At 41.8% G+C, this 21,417-nt stretch overlaps 1 protein-coding gene across 1 annotated transcript in view; it reads left to right on the top strand.

Annotated features, from left to right (window-relative positions):
* KLHL42 (kelch like family member 42) overlaps window positions 1–21,417 on the top strand; it is a 23,310-nt gene extending 1,893 nt beyond the window's left edge. Inside the window, exons 2-3 of the mRNA XM_015094884.3 lie at window positions 10,681–10,874; window positions 15,998–21,417. Coding sequence (XP_014950370.2) covers window positions 10,681–10,874; window positions 15,998–16,449 — 646 coding nt within the window. The 3' untranslated portion in view covers window positions 16,450–21,417. The remainder of the gene's footprint in view (window positions 1–10,680; window positions 10,875–15,997) is intronic.

The raw sequence follows: 21,417 nt of genomic DNA, 5'->3' as shown, positions 1-21,417 counted from the left end.
CATGCACTTGGGTGACTTGAAGAAAGGAAAAGGAAGAAATCAGGGGCAGGAAGAGGGAACAGTCAGGGATGGAATAGGAAAACAAGGGCAAAGAGTATTACAGGAAGAAGAGTTAGGAAAAAAAAAAAAAACAACAATGGCAGAGCCCAGGATGGCCCAGAGCCATTCAGAAGTGGGGAGAAGAATCAATGTAACTCAAGAAAGGACAGGCATGCCCTTTCTTCTGGCCCATCTGTGTCCATCTCAAGCTCCCACCCCTCCACTGTGGTTCCTGCCCTGAAGTGTGGAACAAGGAGTTGGGGAACTCACAACTGCACAAAGAAAGTCTTAACAAGAATGAGAAGGTCATTACACAGGTTTACTTGACTTAAGATGCCCCTCTAGGCTGAGTGGGGGAGGGTACACTGGCTTTATTTCTACTATAATATAAAATTCAATTTGGAATGTGTTGTTTGTTTTCTCATGGTAAAAAATGCATAGTTGTTCTAGAAAACATGGTAAAAGGGCAAAGAATGAAGAAGCAGAAAGACTGTCACTTTTCTCATCTGAGTACTAAGCAGGCCTGACCCTGCTTAGCTTCCAAGATCACACATGTTCAGGGTAGTATGGCCATAGACAGAAATATCATTGCTACTACTTCCTCCTTGCGGGAGGTGATGACCATCCACAGGTTGGCGTATTTTCTTCTATCCCCTCTCTAGTGCACTACCTACACTGCTGTAAAATCTGATGTCACAGTGTTACTTTTAAATGGATTCTAAGAGGTTTTGTTGAAGCAAGCAAGAAACATGCGGTGGTGACAGAAGATGCCGAGATCAGGGTAGAAGGGCCAGCAGGCTGGCACCTCTGCTCTCGTGTCTCCTGCTGTACATTTGGTGCTCAGCACACAAACCCAGCTCCACAGCTCTTAACACAGCACCTCACATGATTCTTTTTTCTCTCCAAATCTCTGGTAGTCCTTCTCTGCCACCCCTGCAGGAACTCCTTACTGTCCTCTTTAGGGAGGAAAAAAAAAAAAAAAGTATTCCAGTAATGCATGAATACATGCTTAGAAAAATTGCAACTGACATTGAAAAACCATGGAGTAATACATAATGTGTATCTATAGACACTGGAGAAGGAAATGGCAACCCACTCCAGTGTTCTTACCTGGAGAATCCCAGGGACGGGGGAGCCTGGTGGGCTGCCGTCTATGGGGTCACACAGAGTCGGACATGACTGAAGTGACTTAGCAGCAGCAGCATAGACATATTAATGTAAATATATAAATACATAATATATATCACAAATGTATATTTATAAATATAGTAATGGTGGTTTACAGGGGAAAATATATATGTATGCATATACATGTTGGAGTATATATGCATCTTATACATATTTTTACTGCAAAATTGTTTAGCTTATGCTGATTATTATGGCCCTTGGTATTTCCACTCTGAGAGTTTTTTTCTGTATCAGCAAATGTAGACCCGCCGAACTGTTGTTAATGGCTGTGTAGTATTCCAGCCTATGGATGCACAATACTGTAATCAGTTCTTTCCTTATCATGAGCATTTAGGTCACTTCCATTGGCCATTATAAAAATCCCATATTGAACATCTTTGAATATGTGTGCCTATCTTAGTTGGTATACGTTAGCTCTCTATGGCAAATGCCTGGAATCCCTGGATAGATGGAACAAAGTATACATGGATTTTAAAGTTTGGTAGCTCCTGCCAAGTTTCTCATCAAAAATTGATCTAATTACCTCTCTTAGTAACAGTGTTTCAGCTTGCCAGTTTCCTAAATTCTTGCCAAGATAAGACATTATGAACATTTTTTATCTTTATCATTATAACGGACAAAAACACTGGTGTGAGTGTCTCTGCTTGGAGGAGAGATTGTTTCATATGTTTATTGGCCATGTGTATATCTTTTATAAATGGCCTTTCCCAGTTTTAAAAAAATTGACTTTCCTTTTTTGTATTCATTTTAGAAATTCTCTTCTTGTATATAGATAATAACTCATCTATTAGGTAATGTTGCACATGTTTTTCATCTGCCTTTTTTTTTTTTATCATAAAGGTCAAAAATGAAACGCCAGAAGTGACCAGGCAGGTAAAGCCACTGAGTAGAGGGGTCTGGAAGGGTTATGGTGAACTGGAGAGTTACTGCTGCTGCTACTGCTGCTAAGTCGCTTCAGTCGTGTCCGACTCTGTGTGACACCATAGACGGCAGCCCACCAGGCTCCGCCGTCCCTGGGATTCTCCAGGCAAGAACACTGGAGTGGGTTGCCATTTCCTTCTCCAATGCATGAAAGTGAAAGTGAAGTCACTGAGTCGTGTCCAACTCTCAGCGACCTTATGGACTGCAGCCTACCAGGCTCCTCCGTCCATAGGGTTTTCCAGGCAAGAGTACTGGAGTAGGGTGCCATTGCCTTCTCCCGGAGAGTTACTAATCCACCACAAGAGGGCGCCACATCGCGACCACAGCTGTTATTGCCATAGGCGTGAGGAATGGTGTCGCCAGACATCTCAATATTTAAACGCTGGCACCCTACTCCATTTAGAAAGCAAGCAAGTCGACAACAAGAACTGGCCTTGTGAGCCTCCAGTTTGGGGCTTCATGTTTATAGGAAAGGGAACTTCCCTGGTGGCTCAGATGGTAAAACATCTGCCTACAATGTGGGAGACCCAGGTTCAATCCCTGGGTCGGGAAGATCTCCTGGAGAAGGAAATGGCAACCCACTCCAGTATTCTTACTTGGAAAATCCCATGGACAGAGGAGCCTGGTAGGTTACAGTCCATGGGGTCACAAAGAGTCAGACACGACTGAGCAACTTCCCTTGCTTTTATAGGAAAAGTGTTTCAATATTTTGTAGTCAGTTTTGTCATCTGCGTCCTATGAGCTTTTCGTCTTGCATAGGAAAGGCTTTCTACAAGGAAAGCTTCTACTAGGAGAGCCCACGTCTCTCTTGTGCTCTGTTACTTTTATAGTTTTGCCATTTTACATTTACATCTGAATATTTTGGGGGGGTTTAGGTTATAACATGTTTCCTGAATGTTCTGTAGTCTTGGTTCTTCACTGTGATTTGCTAAACCAGTTATCCTATGCTAATTTCCCTGTTTCCCAGTGGGCAGTTTAGCCATTCCTATATTAATAACACATTTTTAAATTTTTGTAGCTTGGGAATCTATTTTATTGTCTTATAGCACAGAGACCCATTTGTTCTATTTTAATTCTCTTGGTTATTCTTGGTACATTTTCTCCTTCAGATATACTTTAGAATCTTCTTGTCAAGTCCTGTTAGAATTTTGATTGGAATTATGTTGTATCATAGATTAATTTGAAGGAGGATTCACAGTTCTCTGATACTTTGCAGATGGAAGAATGGTTTGTTTTTCCACATATTTTGGGGGGGGGGTTGGTCCTTCAGGAAAGGTATTTTTTATTACTTTTGTCTGGTCTGTTTTGTTTGTTTGTTTGTTTTGTTGTTGTTATATGTATTTTCAAGTTATTATTATTCTTTCTACGCAGATACCTTTTTTCATTATATTTTTAGAATTGGGTACCATATTGGAATTTTAACCTTCTTTTCTCCTTCATACTTTGACTCAGATCTGACATACTCTCAACCAGGATTCCATCCCCGAACCCTCAACTGGACTAAGTGATGAAATGCCATGCTTTCTTTTCTAGCATACTCCTCACCCTGAATTGAAATTTTCTGTTTTTGCTTTTTTCTTTCTCTTCTGATTGGGACCTCTTGCTTATTCAATGCTTATGTATATTCAAACTGCTAACATGATAAGCAATAAATGCTTTAAATGCATGGCTTTTTTTGAACTGTGGAATATATTTTACATTCAGTTCAGTTCAGTTCAGTTCAGTCCAGTCACTCAGTTGTGTCTGACTCTTTGCGACCCCATGAATCACAGCACGCCAGGCCTCCCTGTTCATCACTCCTCCCGGAGTTCACTCAGACTCACGTCCATCAGATCTGTGATGCCATCCAGCCATCTCATCCTCTGTCGTCCCCTTCTTCTCCTGCCCCCAATCCCTCCCAGCATCAGAGTCTTTTCCAGTGAGTCAACTCTTCGCATGGGGTGGCCAAAGTACTGGAGTTTCAGCTTTAGCATCATTCCTTCCAAAGAAATCCCAGGATTGATCTCTTTCAGAATGGACTGGTTGGATCTCCTTGCAGTCCAAGAGACTCTCAAGAGTCTCCTCCAACACCACAGTTCAAAAGCATCAATTCTTCGGCGCTCAGCCTTCTTCACAGTCCAACTCTCACATCCATACATGACTACTGGAAAAACCATAGCCTTGACTAGACAGACCTTAGTCGGCAAAGTAATATCTCTGCTTTTCAATATGCTATCTAGGTTGCTCATAACTTTTCTTCCAAGGAGTAAGCGTCTTTTAATTTCATGGCTGCAGTCACCATCTGCAGTGATTTGGGAGCCCCAAAAAATAAAGTCTGACACTGTTTCCACTGTTTCCCCATCTATTTCCCATGAAGTGATGGGACCGGATGCCATGATCTTTGTTTTCTGAATGTTGAGCTTTAAGCCAACTTTTCGCTCTCCTCTTTCACTTTCATCAAGAGGCTTTTTAGCTCCTCTTCACTTTCTGCCATAAGGGTGGTGTCATCTGCATATCTGAGGTTATTGATATTTCTCCCGGCAATCTTGATTCCAGTTTGTGCTTCTTCCAGTCCAGCATTTCTCATGATGTACTCTGCATATAAGTTAAATAAGCAGGGTGACAATATACAGCCTTGAAGTACTCCTTTTCCTATTTGGAACCAGTCTGTTGTTCCATGTCCAGTTCTAACTGGTGCTTCCTGACCTGCATACAGATTTCTCAAGAGGCAGGTCAGGTGGTCTGTATTCCCATCTCTTGAAGAATTTTCCACAGTTTCTTATGATCCACACAGTCAAAGGCTTTGGCATCGTCAATAAAGCAGAAATAGATGTTTTTCTGGAACTCTCTTGCTTTCTCCATGATCCAGCAGATGTTGGCAATTTGATCTCTGGTTCCTCTGCCTTTTCTAAAACCAGCTTGAACATCTGGAAGGTCACGGTTCATGTATTGCTGAAGCCTGGCTTGGAGAATTTTGAGCCCAGTCCTGTGGCCACTGCTGAGTTTTCCAAATTTGCTGGCATATTGAGTGCAGCACTTTCACAGCATCATCTTTCAGGATTTGAAACAGCTCAACTGGAATTCCATCACCTCCACAAGCTTTGTTCGTAGTGATGCTTTCTAAGGCCCACTTGACTTCACATTCCAGGATGTCTGGCTCTAGATTAGTGATCACATCATCATGATTATCTGGGTTGTGAAGATCTTTTTTGTACAGTATTCTTGCCATGTATTCTTGCCATGTATTCTTGCCACCTCTTCTTAATATCTTCTGCTTCTGGTAGGTCCATACCATTTCTGTCCTTTATCGAGCCCATCTTTGCATGAAATGTTCCCTTGGTATCTCTGATTTTCTTGAAGAGATCTCTAGTCTTTCCCATTCTGTTCTTTTCCTCTGTTTCTTTGCGTTATTGTAATAAAAGTGAATGTATGTTTTTGTTCTTTTAAAAATGTAATATTACAGTGAATATTTTTATTTTGTAAGTCATTATAGTCATTTTAGTTACTTAGAATTGCTGAAAAATAATAGTAAGTAACATTTAATTGAACATTTACTCTGTACTAGGTACTGTCTAGTACCTAGTAGTCTGTACTACTGCTTTGCCTGTATTGTCTCAGTTATTCTTCTCAAGGATTATATTTGGTCCCTATTTTACAGAAGCAGAGACTGAGGCACAGAAAATAAATTGCTCAAGGTGTGTAAAACATGGAGTAGTGAAAGGGTTAGTGCTCAGTCATGCCTGATTCCTTGCGACCCCATGGACTGTAGCCCCCCAGACTTCTCTGAGCATGGGATTTTCCAAGCAAGAATACTGGAGTGGGTCGCCATTTCCTTCTTCATGGGATCTTCCCAACCCAGGGATTGAACCTGGGTCTCCTACTTTGCAGGCGGATTCTTTACTATCTGAGCCACCAGGGAAGCCCTACTTGGAGCTTGGTTACTCTACTTTTTAAAAAATTGGTCAAGGTATGTAAAAAGTAGAGTAACCAAAATTTAAATATTCATTGACTCAATATAACCATTTGGAGCATTTACAAGTTTTGGCTTAATGAGTGATGGTGACTGTCTTCATGAAAACCTTTAACTTTTCCTTTTAAAAATTATTTTCTTCCGAGAAGTCAAGCTCAGATATTTCGTGATCCTGGGTTGCTTCTCAGAATTTCCTCGTGTGTGTCTCAGCTCTCACCACAGCCTCTGTGCCAGCCTCGTTCTGGTCACTGTTGAATAAACCACACGATGATATGGCTCTGCCCTGAAGGAGTTTATAGTTGAATTTAGATGATGGGACAAATAAAAGTGAAACCTGGAATGGAATTATTGCTGGATAAGGTGTCCCACACAGGCTCCGGAAACACTGGAATTTAGGAGACTGGAAGAAATAGTGGAAGAAACCTGGAGTAGAAAGGGCAGATTTTGACCCCTGGTTACACAGCGTTTCACATCTACCCCATTCACTTGCCTTTGCCGAGCTAACTGGACCATTGACAAAGGGATCAAAGACAGAGCAGCCTACTTTCCATGGGGACTGAACAGTAAAATATTCCCATAATCTTAAATAACAAGGGACAGGTGGGAACTTAGACTACCCTGGGACTGGGAGATTTATAAAGTGCTTTGCACCCTGGAGAAAATGATGCTAAATGACCAGTGGTGAACCAAAAAAGAAAAGGAGAAAAAAGAAACTTTTAGGATTGTGCTTTCTACTTGAAAATGGCAGTGAGTACACAGCACTGCTGGAGGGGCTGCTTTGAAGTCCAAGCACACAGTTCTGCCCAGGGGTCTGAACGCGGATTTGATCTCTGGAGTTGTCAGGATGCAACTCTGCATGTGTAGATGCTTTGTGCCCACAAACTTGCTTGCTTCCCTTCCTCGCTTTAATCTGTGATACCTTGCAGGCACTGGCCCTGTTGCAGTCATTAGCTGGTTACCTTCTCTATTTCTAGAGTTGTCTCTAGTCTCTTCTGTTGCCCTGTACCCTTGCTCTGAAATCAAGAGTAGGGTTGTTCCGCATGTGAGTACAGCAAGGCTGGGAGAGAAACCTACCAAACAAGTCCGTGGCCTGGAAGGAATTACACTTGTCAGCTTTGGCTGTCCTCTTTCCTCTGAGCCAAAGTTTATTTTAGAACTTTTCTAGAGTAATGGAACCTTTGAGAAATTTTGTCTTCTATGGTGAATTGCAGTGGAGCCTCAGGATAGCATGAAGTAAAGTGTGTCAGTCACTCAGTCTTGTCCAACCCTGAGACCCCATGGAATTCTCCAGGCGAGAATACTGGAGTGGGTTGCCATTCCCTTATCCAGAGGATCATCCTGACCCAGGGATTGAATCCAGGTCTCCCGCATTGCAGGCAGATTCTTCACTGTCTGAGTCACCAGGAAAGCCCCGCGAAGTAAAGAAAACCATATGTCTATTCGCCTCCTCCCCGCACCCAATATAATTTTGGCCAGCAGTTTAAATTGCTTTGTGTGTTAGGTTTTCTCAGAGATGGTTGGTAGTAGGGAGCAGGCATGACCACTTCTGTGTCCTAACCTTTCCTTCTCCCCTTACTGGTCCCCAGGGCACCCTACTATGTGGGGAAGTGGCACAGTGGAAGGAGGAGACAGAAGGCCCCAGTGGTCCACAGACTGCGCCATCTTTCTCAGAGAGCTTGGGAAAGGACAGGAGAAAGGAGCGAGCTTTTCGCTCCAAGTTTTACCCTAATAGTAGCAACTTTTCTAAGCAGCAAGACCTGCTGGTAGTTTACAGTTCTTGAGCTCTTACTCAGGGCTGCATGTTGCGGTCAATGCTTTAGCAGTCCTCCAGGGCCTCTGTAAGGCGGGCCTTACTGTTGGCTCCATTTTCCCCAAAAGGAAACTGAGGCACAGTGAGTTTCATTGAGTGGCACGCCCAGCCTCTCAGACCCCAATCATCCTGTGTAGCTACTACAGCTACAGTGGTTGTGGTAGCTCTTGTTCGTCTTTGATACCTGTGGGCTGGTGGTTAGCATAGTTCATGTTACTTAACTTTGAAGGATTTCAAGAGCTTTTAATTTCTTCTAAGTGAAGTAGAGACTAGATCACCATCTAATTTTTCTCACTTTCATTTCTATCCACTGTTTAAGTCAAGTATGTAGCTACAGCAAATAATTATTTGATTTAAAAATCCTTTTTGCTTTCTGAATGGAGGATGTCAAGGATCAGTATTAGGAAAAACCCTATAAAAATGATAATTAAAGTAATTGCTATCTTGGATTCATACCTTTACCCTGCAGGATGTGAAGAATGGAAGACTTACTTTCAGAGAATGGGAAAGGGCAAGAATTTATGGACATGAGGGTACTTTGTACAGAAATCCAGCAGGCTGTACTTTGTAGCCTGTGATGGCTGCAATTACCCGATGAGAAACTAATCCTCCTGAGGTTAAGAAACGCGCAGAGACATGCAGGCAGTGATCTCTTTCTGTAGATTACCCTTCTTAACTCTTAACAATGTGTTGTTCTTTTCCCCCCTTCACAAGTGGGGAAATTGAGACTCAGATCAGCTGAGATTCAATGCCTTGTTCAAGGTCACAGAGCTGTTTAGCAGGAGGCTGAGACTTCCCCATACAAGCCTGGGTTCATAATCCTTGGCCGTCTGCCTCTTCATCAAGTGGCCTGTGTTTGGGTGGCAATTTCATCATAAATTCAATATTTAAAACGTTCTCTTTTCAAGTGAATTTGAGCATATTGGGGTCTGGAGAGATGGAGTTGTTTACTTTTAACTGCCTGTTCGTTCAGCCTCAGAAAGAAGTCCCTTACATATTGCACAGGACAAGTGATTATGCTGGAGGAATAGCAAACACTGTTTTGATCTTACAAAATTTACTATCTGTGTACCTTTGGGGAACAAAAACAAATTGTGGGCTGGTAAAATTTAGTGCTTATTTACAAGCTTTATTTCCTTTGGTTCCCCAAATTTACACACATAGAGAGGGCATCACGGTCAGATTTTAAGGACCACTGGCAGCAGGAAAGGTAAGCACCGTGAATCAGGGACCCCCCAGTAACTGCCACCCCGGTGAAGTCTGTTGGCAGGAAAAACTGAATGGCCGATTGGGTTTAATGGACAGTGTGAGGTTCTTGATGAAGAGTACTCTGTTCACTCTCTGATTTGAAAAACACAACTAAGCTAAAACTCATTTAAATGTAAACATTACAGGAACCATTGAAAAAATCCTAGTTTTTTAGTAGGTGGCTATTAGGAACATACGTTCCATATCATAATGTGTCATTGTTTATTAAACATCTGTCCAGCATGGCTACTTGTTCATTACCGCTTTTTAATCTACCCTCTTCCATGCTTTTTTCCATTTGAACATTTAGAGCCTCTGCACCCCCATTCTTTAGTAGGACATTGTTACTTTCGACAAAAGCATTGTGTTGGTACTTTCTGATATGCTGTGTGCTGTGGTTGTCTCCACCGCCCTGGGATGGGTGTGCTTGACACACTCGAGACGAAGGGCAGATAGCTGGTTATCGCCAGAGTAGGTCCAGAACCAGGTCTGCAGCTCTGTGCCGCTGCTTGTATGAGTGCGAAGTTGAGACCATTGCATGTATCCCAGTCAACTCACCCGGCACTTCCAAATGCTTATCCTTCCTGGCCTTCAAGGAGTCCATTAATCTCTGTACTACAGTGAAAGAAATTAATTTTTTCTTTTCTATCCAAAAGTCATGAGACTTTTATTTAGTATCTGAAGCCAATAAGCAATGTAATTGTATTACTGAATATGAATCTTAAAAGCAATACATTTCTCTTTTTAAAATTGTTTACTCTTGTGATAGGTGAGCATTTGTTGATATCTGTTATTTGTTGAGATCAAATGCTAGATCAAAATATTTCTATTTAGTTCAGTGCTTACCTCCCTCTACTTTGTATGTTACAAAGCAATGTAGAAGATGCCCTCATATGAGGATGGGTGAGCCATCTGCTTGAGTGAACTCATGGTAAATGGGTGTTTGGACCACCCTGTAGAAAACATATAGCATGTGCTTGTCTGTGTAGGCAGTGCTGATGTATACCTAGGATGGAGCCTACCCCCTGAGAGTAGAAACGGGCAAGGGAGTAGAGTGGGTACTTGCTCCCACTCTTGAGAGAGTATTGAGTTTATTTTTTAATCAATCTACTTATTATTGAAGTATAGTTGATTTACAGTGTTGTGAGTTTTTTGTTTCTGAATGAAGTATTTTTTACAACTATATTATTTTTTGATTGGATACAGAGGTCTTGAGTTTAGCATATACAAAGTATCTTTGATTCTAGGTTTAAACTAAGCAAGATTAGTCCTTGTTAAATTGAATTGCTTACCTTCAACAGCTAAAGTTTGGAGAATGCAGCATTCTTGTGGCTTCTTGGGGATGGGTGAAATCTTGGATGCTATTCCATCATTCCTCTGTCCCCAGGCATAACAGCACCCCGCTTGGAGAGCTCATTTCCTTCAAATACCCAGCAGATTCCACACACAGCTTTAGCAGATTGTGCCATGGTCTTTTGAGTGATCAGAAGAACTGACTTTGTGAGCCTTTGCTTCTCTCTTGCAGGTCTAACTTCAAGCTCGTGGCTGTTAATTTCAAACTCTACGCCATTGGTGGGCAGGCCGTTTCTAATGTTGAGTGTTACAACCCTGAGCAGGATGCCTGGAATTTCGTGGCACCCTTACCAAACCCTCTGGCTGAGTTCTCTGCGTGTGAGTGTAAGGGGAAAATTTATGTCATTGGAGGATACACTACCAGAGGTAAGTGAAGGCCTGGAAAGTGGTCCTCCTCCATGCGAGCTTTGGCAGCCTGGGGGAGGACGGGAGGGACTGGAGGAAGCCCTCTAGTGCACACCAGCCTGATGTTATGTATTGCTTACTGTATATTTACATATCTGGAAAAAAGAGCATCCTTTGGGACATCAAAGAGGGGTCTTTGATGCCTTTGTATGAACATGAAAATTGCATGGTGTGGGGGGAGCTGTGAAGAAAACATGTATTTTCTTCTTCCTGCTCTGGAAATCCCACCCTGTAGTCAGCCATCTGTGACTTGGCTGGATAACTCCTACCTTTCTCTTAAATGTACACTGAACCCGCCTTGTCTAACACTGGAATTTAGCGCCAATGCATCCTTGCAGGTCTTTCTTTTCACTTTCTCCCTTGTGTTTGGGCACAAACATATGGGATACAGATTTCAGAAATTCAGCTCCAGGCTGTTCAGGTATCATAGGAGGAACAAAAGCACGAAGAGTGTTCTTTCTTGACCAGCAGTGGGAGGTGGTTGTGCTGCTTATTAAACCATAGGTATGTGTTTTCTGGACTTTCCTGGTGGCTCGGATGGTAAAGAATCTGCCTGCAATGGGGGAGACGTGGGTTCGATCCCTGGCTCGGGAAGATACTCTGGAGAAGGGAATGGCAAGACACTCCAGTACTCTTGCCTGGAGAATTCCATGGACAGAGGAACCTGGCTGGCTACAGTCCATGGGGCTGTAAAGAGCTGGACACGACTGAGTGATTAATGGGCTTCCCAGGTGGTTCTAGTAGTAAAGAACCCACCTGCAAATGCAAGAGACTTAAGAGACGTAGGTTTGATCCCTGGACCAGGAAGATCCCCTGGAGGAGGGCATGGCAATCCACTCCAGTATTCTCCTCACCTGGAGAATCCCATGGACAGAGAACCTGGTGGGCTACAGTCCATACAATTGTAAAGAGTCAGACACAACTGCAGTGACTTAGCATTCAGTACGCACATGTATTTTCTACTCTGTTTGGTGGACATTTTATAGTTAATGATTTGAAAATAACAAGCTTCTCCAGTAGGTTTTATGCTCCTGGTCTTGGTAGGGAGCATCTCATAGCTTGTAAAAAAAATTTTTTTTATTGGAGTATAATTGCCTGAAAGCTCAGTTGGTAAAGAATCCGCCTACAATGAGGAGACCCCAGTTCAATTCCTAGGTTGGAAGATCTGCTGGATAAGGGATAGGCTACCCACTTCAGTATTCTCGGGCTTCCCTGGTGGCTCAGCTGGTAAAGAATCCGCCTGCAATGCAGGAGACCTGGGTTCGATCCCTGGGTTGGAAAGATCCCCTGGAGAAGGGAAAGGCTGCCCACTCTAGTATTCTGGCCTGGAGAATTGCATGGACTGGATAGTCCATGGGGTCAGACACGACTGGGTGACTTTCACTTTCATTAGTTGCCTTACAATGTTGTGTTAGTTTCTCCTGTATAGCAAAGTGAATCAGCTGTATGTTCACAAATATCCCCTTTTTTTCAGATTTCCTTCCCATTTAGGTCACCACAGAGCACAGAGTAGAGTTCCCTGTGCTATACAGGGTGTGCTCATTAGTTAACTATTTTATACATAGTATCAGTAGTGTATATATGTCGATCTTAATCTCCCAGTTCATCCCAGCCCTTCTCCCCCGCTTGGGGTCCACATGTTCCTTCTTTATGTCTATGTCTGTTTTGCAGAGAGGTTCATCTGTACCATTTTTTCTAGATCCCCTATATGTTAGTATATATTTTCCTCTTTCTGACTTACTTCACTCTGTATGACAGTCTCTGGGTCCATCCTCATCTCTGCAAATGGCATGATTTCATTGCCTTTTATGGCTGAGTAATATTCCATCGTATATAGGTGCCACATCTTCTTTATCCATTCATCTACTGATGGATATTTAGGTTGCATCCATGTCTTGGCTGTTGTAAATACTGCTGCAATAAACACGGGGGCGCATGTGTCTTTTGGAATTTGTCTTCTGGGATTTGAAAACCAGGTGTCTTATGGTTTTCTCTGGGTATACACCTAGAAGTGGGATTACTTGGTCATATGGTAGTTCTATTTTTAGTTTTTTAAGAAAGCTCCATACTCTTCTCCATAGTGGCTGTATCAATTTACATTCCCACCAACAGTATAAGAGGGTTTCCTTTTCTCCACAAAAATAAATGACCAGCATTTATTTTTCATAGATTTTTTTGATGATGGTCAATCTGACCCATGTGAGGCGACATTATATTGTAGTTTTGATGGCATTTCTCTAGCAGAGAAGTTGAGTGTCTTTTCATGTGCCTCTTGGCCAACTGTTTGTCTTCTTTGGATCCTCTTCTGTCTCTTACAAGGACATACTTCTCCTTGAATTTAGAGCCGCCTGGGTTATCCAGAGGATGGTCTCTTCTTTAGATCCTTAACTAAAGTTACATCTGCAGAGATCCTTTTTCCCAAAAAAGTGACATTCAAAGGTTCTGGGGGTTAGAAGATGAACATATCTATCCAGGGGCCACCATTCAACCTGCTGTAGGTGGTGTTTTTATTTGTACATTTAAGGATGGTGACGTGGAAAGAGAAGTGCATGGGGAGCAGTGAGGTTTTTCTTTTTCACACCAAGTTTTCATCACTTGCCCCTTGTGACTCTCCACTGATGATAAGATATCCTTCCACTTTTCCTTTACAAATAATTGAAAGCAAATGAAACCTAGCAGTCACTTCTTTCACGTCAGCATTGGTGTTCAGGTTACAGTGGTCAACTTTATAGACTTAACTAAGCCATAGACCCCAGAGAATTCCTGTGTGTGCGTATGTACCTGTGTGTATCTGTGTGTCTTCTCTCCTAGGAGAGTAAATACAGTTATTTACTTTTGCACATTTCTAAGAATTCTGATTCCTCCCTAGAGTTTGTGACACAGAATGTGCCCTGTGGGCTGACCCAGTGCACACACAGTCCTTGGTTTCTCTTCTACCCCAGAGTCGGGAAGCCCTGACAGGCAGCACTGTAACCCAAAGACGACTCTACTGGTAGATTTCCTAGTTTTTCCATGACCCTGGCTGAGCAAATGTTCTTTAGATTTGACCTGGAAAACCCTTGCTTGTGTGTTTTCTAGTTTCACAGGCCACTACTAATGTGCCTTCTTCACTTGGGCCACCCACTGTGATCCCTGACCCGGCTTCCCTGAGCCAAATCCCCATGACAGGATGGTTAGGTGACGTGGATGGATGGCTGTTTGTCCAAGGGCTGAAAATGAGTTTTCTATGATGAGAGGGCAGGCAGCTCCTTGTCCTCTGAAGCCCCCTCCTCCTCTGCTTGGGCTCATCCCGGCACTTCCTAATAGTTCCTTGTCTTTCAAATAAGACATCATAATTGCCATGAAAAAAAAAATCAGGAATTGAAGTTGGGTTTTTAACCTACTCACTTAAGTCAGGTGATACCTTTAAAATTTAGTAAGGGATAATTCATCATCTTTATGATAACTGTTTGATTATTTTAATTCTTTGGCCAGCCCTGAAGAAATGAAATTCAATAGAAAGCAGTAGTAACCACTAAAGGGAAGAGGGGTGATTTGTTAAATGTCAGAGTCAACTCTCAATGTAAATGCAAAAAGATCATTCCACCAACTCAAACCTCATCATGGCCTGAGCCCTTGTTGGGTGAGGAGAGAAAACATTTACAGAAGACCTGGAAGGACCTTCAAACCTGGACCTGAGAAATAAATACACTGACGCTTGGCCAGAATAAGTCCTTTATTCATAGGATGGGGAACCAGGTTACTCAGGAGTACTTGTTGGTAGATTAGTAACCAGACTCTCTAGTGCTGTCTCCTAGAATGTTCTCTTATCCCCTGTGCCCTCGTCAAGGCACTTGACTTGTAGCAGAAAGCACGGTGGAGCTTTAATTACAGCCCTCTGTGGGTGGGTCCTTCTCTCAGGAGGAAGTACTGCTCCCAGTCTCTGCAGCGATCAAAAGGCTGCGGCTTTCGTTGAACGTCAGTTCCCAGGCTGACCTGTCTCTTTACACTGATGTTGTTGTTTAAAAAATAACAAACAGAAAGTTCATTCTTTCGGATAATTCAGAGAATTTTTAATTTTTTTTTTTTTTGCTGAGGCAAAAATATTCCATTTATTCTTGCCTTGAGGAAAGAAAGAATAAAAAAACAATTTTTTTAAAAAAAGAAAAAGGAAACTAGATATTTTCAATTTCACAAGCATTTTTCAAAGAGACTAGGCAACATTTTTCCTTGAAACAGGTATTAATTGAAAATGATGTTAGGGTGGTCTTTCCTCTGCCATCCAGTTATATCCACACAATAATTAACCATCTCAGGACTTCCTGGTGGTCCAGTGATTAAGACTTCTCATTCCAGCATAGGGGGTGTGAGTGCAATCCCATATGCCTCAGGGCCAAAAAAAATCACAAAACATAAAATAGAAGTAATATTGTAATGAGTTCAATAAAGACTTTTAAAAATGGTCCATGTTAAAAACAAATATATATGTAACCATCTCTTGTGAAATGAGCAAGGGGAGGGGAAAGCCGTTGTCAGCGCATCTCTGGTGTTAACAGTTGGGAAACAGAATTGCCAAGCGATTCTGGCTTAAAGGCCAGAGGTCAGAGTTTTTTTCTTGCATCTCTCTGTCTTGCGGCTCTGCTTCCTTTCCGTTAGACGGCTCCAGAGATCCCGCCCAGCTCACTTGGCTTGTGTCATAGAATCTGTTGTCAAGAATAGATCCTCTTGGGGCTCAGCCTGTCACTTGCGTTAGGCAGCCACTCGTTCTGTTAGGTACGGATGGGGGCTCTCTGAGGCTCGGATTCTTCCTACACTGGCCTGGTGGTTCTCCAAGGTGCAGGGGTCCCAGGGAGGAGCAGGTGCTCTGTCACAGCGGCTCATCTCCCTGGCCCGACCGGCTCTGAGAGCCAGCCCAGTGGGGCGGATTCTACACGGATCTCCTGCCAGCCATTTCCCAAACTCTTTTCCCAGCTTCGGCTTTCCGGAAGCAGTTTGGCCTCTGTGTGAGGCAGTCATTCAGGCGGAGGCAGGCGTGCACGTCCAGCCGGGCGGCTGGTGGCGCTCCCCCTGGTGGTGTCCTCACGCGGCTCCTCTCTGCCTTTCAGACCGGAACCTGAACATCTTGCAGTACTGCCCCTCCGCCGACCTCTGGACTCTTTTCGAAACGTGCGACGTCCACATCCGCAAGCAGCAGATGGTGTCGGTGGAGGAGACCATCTACATCGTGGGGGGCTGTCTGCACGAGCTGGGGCCCACACGAAGGGGCAGCCAGAGCGAGGACATGCTCACCGTGCAGTCCTACAACACCGCCACCCGCCAGTGGCTCTACCTCAAGGAGAACACATCCAAGTCGGGCCTTAACCTGACGTGCGCGCTGCACAACGACGGCATCTACATCATGAGCAGAGACGTGACCCTGTCCACCAGCCTGGAGCATCGAGTTTTCCTCAAGTACAATATCTTTTCAGATAGTTGGGAAGCCTTCAGGCGTTTCCCAGCTTTTGGACACAATTTGCTGGTCTCTTCTCTTTATCTGCCCAATAAAACAGAAACCTGACTGAATTGACCTAGAATTGAAACAGAAACCTGGTTCAAGGCCAGAAAACACAACTGTCCAATTTCCAGAGAGACTGATTTTCAAAGGGAAAGTGTGAGTTTTAGGTCATTTATACAGAAGCTGTAAATAAGCTTACTTGAACTAATTACTTGAAAACTTGTGAGAAAAAAGAGAGACCAACTTTATTATTTTTTTAATTATTAATTTTTAAATTATGGGAGCAAATCCATGATAATGTTTTTTGTACAAATGTGATACCCTTGGGCCAATGTCTGAAACTGATCTTCAAAAAGAAGATTCATTGTGCCTGTTTAGTAAAGGGCCAAAGTCAAAATTGGTAAGAATGCTAAAGATGATTTTTAAATCTGTTTTATTTAGGTCACTTGAAATATCATTGATACCTTAAGTGAGAGGTTTTTTTTTGTTGTTGTTATTAATTTACTTGACAAATATGAATATTAACGCTGTCTTTCTCTCCTGGTCACAACCACGTATGTTGCAGTATGTTTAAACTAGGGTTCTGTGTTCATTTATTTTATTTGCACATGACTTTCCAGGAAACTTACACCAGGGGAACCGACACCCAGTCCTCCCCAAAACCTGTGTAACAATGTTCTCAGCTATTTTTCAAGTCTTTTTTTTTTTTAACAGTTACAAATGCTGAGTAAATAGGCCAATATAACTTACTTCATTTATGTAGCAGATTGCAGATTTGTGTGGTCAGATAGGTTATATTGCTAGGCATTCTGTATTTCTTAAAAAAGAGGATATATTGTTTAAAAGAATGGATCTCTATATTTTTTAAATTGAGTCTTAAATGGGAAGGGAAAGAAGCACCAAATATGAGAAAAAAAATGCCTTTGAAAGTTACTTTTATCGAATGTATTTGACCTAGTTCTTTAAGTTTGAAAGTGTAACTTTATACTTAGGTCAGACACCTTTCAGATTTAATCTTGGCTTTTTAATTCATGCTTTGCTTTTGTGGGGTAAGGTGAGGACAGCTTTGAAACATTTGTGCTAGAGAGAGGGAAAGAAGCCCCTAGAGATGGAGTAGCATCTGCCTGGACTTCTGAAATTTGGTAAGGTGCTCTATTTGCCTTGGGTGGTAAATCAAGTGGAACCCAGCTCAAGCAGTTGTTTGTTTACAGTAAGTAGTTAACAATGAATAAAATCTTCTGCCAGTCATAGATCAGCATTTCTTTAAAAATATACAGGCATCTCTTGGATATACTGCAGTTCAGTGCCAGACCACTGCAATAAAGCAAATTGAAAGGATTTTCAGGTTTCCCAGTGCATGTAATGGTTATGTTTACACTATACTATATAGTCCATTAAGTGTGCAGTAGTATTATGTCTTAAAAAAAGTCCATACCTTTATTTAAAAAATACTATTATTAAATACTGCTAACTATTATACATGACAAAGTGGTGTGGCCACAAATCTTCAATTTGTAAACAGTGTATTAATCTGCAAAGTATAGTAAAGTGAAGCACCATGAAATGAGTTGTGCCTGTATATACACATGTAAAGCAATTTTATTTCCATTGAAAAACATTTTCTGAAGTCCTCTGATTTTTTGCAGTGGAATAACTTTAAACTGTGAGCTGGATCCTGTCGTTCTGTCCTAACATTCCAGTTTTGGCGTGCCTCACTTTAAGAAGGTCCTGTAGAAAAACAAAAACTGTTAGGGCAAATTCATGCATTCAGCACGCTTACTGATGCTTCCAGTATGCATTCACTGGGCAGGACCTTAACAGGCTTCAGTTTATGCAAGGAGTCACTACAGGGTTTCTTCACAACTGTGACCTCCTAGTATATTTAAAATAAGGGTCTGGCTGTAAAAAATTCTAGTTGTACAGCTTTTCAGGAATACTTCTATTAGGTAAAATGAGGTAAGTCTTTATTGTGGACATGGAGATAGATCTTTGTGTCTTGTTACCAAATAATCTTATCAACAACAATATTGAAGGGTTTCTAAGCCATATCCATTTATTCTCAAATACTTAGCCTTCTTTTTCTTTTTTTGAAAGAACAAACTCTGAACTGAATTTTTATTGGGAATAGTACTTTAATAATAGATTTATATTAATTTATATCCATTATAGAATTGAATTTCCAGTGACCAGTAATTTCATTACATATATTTAAAAATCTAATTTATTTTAGATAGTGTTAACTTGTGTTACTATAGATCTTAGTGTCTTTAAGGCTTAACCTTATATATTCCTAAGATTATAGCCAGTTGAATTAATTCTGGACAAACAGTTGGAGATTAGCTCGTAAATACCCACATTATAAGAAATAGAAAATTTCCTGCCAACCAGTTCTCTTCTTGATTACATTCTTTGGATCTATTTCCCTCCTGCCGACAAATTAGATTCTTTGACCAAGTGAAGGCATACTCTCATCCACAAAGCTCTTTTTATAAACCAAGTTTAATGTGTGTGTATGTGCATCTGTGTGTGTGTGTGTAACAAGTGTACATGCACACACACAGGCATCCGGCATATTAAGCTCTAAGATACGCAGACTCTAACAAGACTTCCTCGGGGCTGCCAGCAGTACTTAGGCAAAACAGAAAGTGCGGCAGGAGAGATCTGTGGATTTGGGACTTCCTTCCTGCTGTACACATTAGCTGTGTTGATGTTTTGAGAGTGATTCTAGTTTAGCCTCATGCCCTCACCAGTGCCAATGTTGTCCTGAAGACTCTGCCTATAATGAAGGCAATGTTGCTTGAAAGCCTCCCTTTATTTCCTCTTTCTCCAACTGCTTTCTCATTTTCAGAGATGCTTCTGAGGGGTGCTGCCCTCCCACTGTGGAGAGGGGAGTTACTGGGAAGACCTGAGTGCCGGCCACCTTGCCAGAAGCACCCTATTTCACTGAGCAGGGTCTGAGTGTGAATTGTTAGAGGGAGGTTATTGGTTCTCCCGTCATTCCTTCTGGCTTTCTTTTCTGCATCCTTAGTTTCTGAGGCCCCTCCCTTTAAACATTTGTCTGATGAATGTATAGGAGTTGATTATTTCAACTATATTGGTTAAATCTTAACAGTGAAGTACTGAGAAGGTTATGGATACTAGTAAGAAACAAGTAGATTAGGATTAAGCATGAATACCAAAGAGAATTTAACTCTGCCATTTTTTAAAAAAACCAAAATCCTAAGTAATTCCAAATGCCTTAGATGTCAATTAAAATTGTTCTGAGATGGACAAAACTCTCTACTGGGAGAGTAATCAAGTAAATGCCTGTTCTCTTTCGATAAACCATTACTCTTTGAGCGTTGTGAGTGCCGTGTTTTCAGATTTCTAGGTAAAGTCATGACCCTATGTGTTTGGCTGCACAGGTAAATCAAGTGTGAAGGCTTTGCTGTCCTGGTCTACTAGCACTTAATAAGCAGTGGCTTAATGCAGAGCACTTGAGAGACGACATAGCATCAGAAAGGGAATACGGATGAGTCCTTCACTGGATGCCTTTCTCCTAGACTAGGGCTGGAGAAGATGAAACACTATGCCACCATTCTTTCAAGGTGGCGTGACGAGTGAGCAGCACTTTTTGCCTCTGTGGCAGAAATTGGTCTTAAAAATCCATGTCATTAATGCTTCCAGGCATCTATTACCAGCCCATCAGAGTGAGTTGAGGTCTCTTTGTCATCCCTGCCTTAGGCAGAGGAGTGAATGAATTATTTGAGTAGACACCACCCAGAATGGCTGTGAAAGCAGTGAACTGATTCAGCTGTTTTCTGGTTTCCCAAAATACATATTAAATCTCTATCATGTGCAAGAAAGTGCTAAGAAGTGGAGAGAGAGACATAAGTAAGCCACCATCCCTAGCCTTGAAGATCTTGCAGCCTTGTGAAAACGTTTGCCGTGACTGTCTTAGACTGTCTGGAAGATGCCCGCTTTCATCAGGTGCACCGGGGCGTGTTGCATTCCTGCGTCTTCAGTCCTGGCCCCAATCTGGCCCCTACTTTACGATTGACTAACAATCATCCTACTAGCTGATTCATACTGGCTATACACTCAATTTAAACGTCACATCCTGTGGTTTTTCTTTTCTCTTTCACCATATGCTCTTTTCTCACTACTTTCCGTAGTCTTCTCTGTACTTCATTTTCCTGAGAAGGATGATATGAGATTGGCTTTATTTAAAAATACTTAGTAGGCACCATGTCTCATGGAGCTGAGAGCTCAGCTGCTTGATCCCATGAGAATGATGAGCAAAGCCAGGGAGGCAGGTATTGGGAGAGAAGCCAGCTGTTCACGTGTGTGTTTATACCTATGCCTTTAACACACTTCGATAAAAAATACTGATAAAGAAAGGGACATCTAGATACTAGTCCTGACTGACAGTCAGTTGATTTCTGCCTTTGTGATAACTATTAAAGGGTATATTTCATTCACATAAGCGTATTTTTTTTCCATTTTCTGGTGTTAACTTAGGAACACAATATAAAATACACACCAATTGACACAGACTGAGTTTAGCACTTAACATAACCAGTTTTAGCCATTCATTCCTGCAGGAGACAGATTAAATGTAAAAGATGGTCAATTTTGAGTTGCAAAAGGGTGCTGAAATGACTTTGATGGGGTTGGCTGGTGCTTTGTCAAGTGGATGTCAGAGTTTATTACTAGTAAAGAAAAGGAAAATGTAATTTGTGTTATTATGCCGTTTTTCTAAAAAACTTAATAGAGACTCTTTAGATGTCTCTACAATGTTTTCATATCTAGTGGTCATTTTAGAAAAAAATGATAATCTATAGAATGAATAGTTATGTTTTGTTATGATTGAAACTTTCTTGGTTAAAATGGTTGTATTGTGTCTTCAATTTCCAGTGTGGCTTAAAATGTAAACATTCACATGATTCATTTAAATACAATGCTGCCTATGAAGCACTCACTCAAACAGCATTCCTTTCGTGTTTAGAACTACAGAAGAAAATCTCTTTAAATAAAATAGTTCTAAATTGG

This window comes from Ovis aries, chromosome 3 (genome assembly GCF_016772045.2).
Source record: "Ovis aries strain OAR_USU_Benz2616 breed Rambouillet chromosome 3, ARS-UI_Ramb_v3.0, whole genome shotgun sequence".
Classification (NCBI taxonomy): Eukaryota; Metazoa; Chordata; class Mammalia; order Artiodactyla; family Bovidae; genus Ovis; species Ovis aries.
The sequence above is the reverse complement of the archived record's forward strand: the minus strand, read 5'-3'. Positions and strand labels throughout refer to the sequence as shown.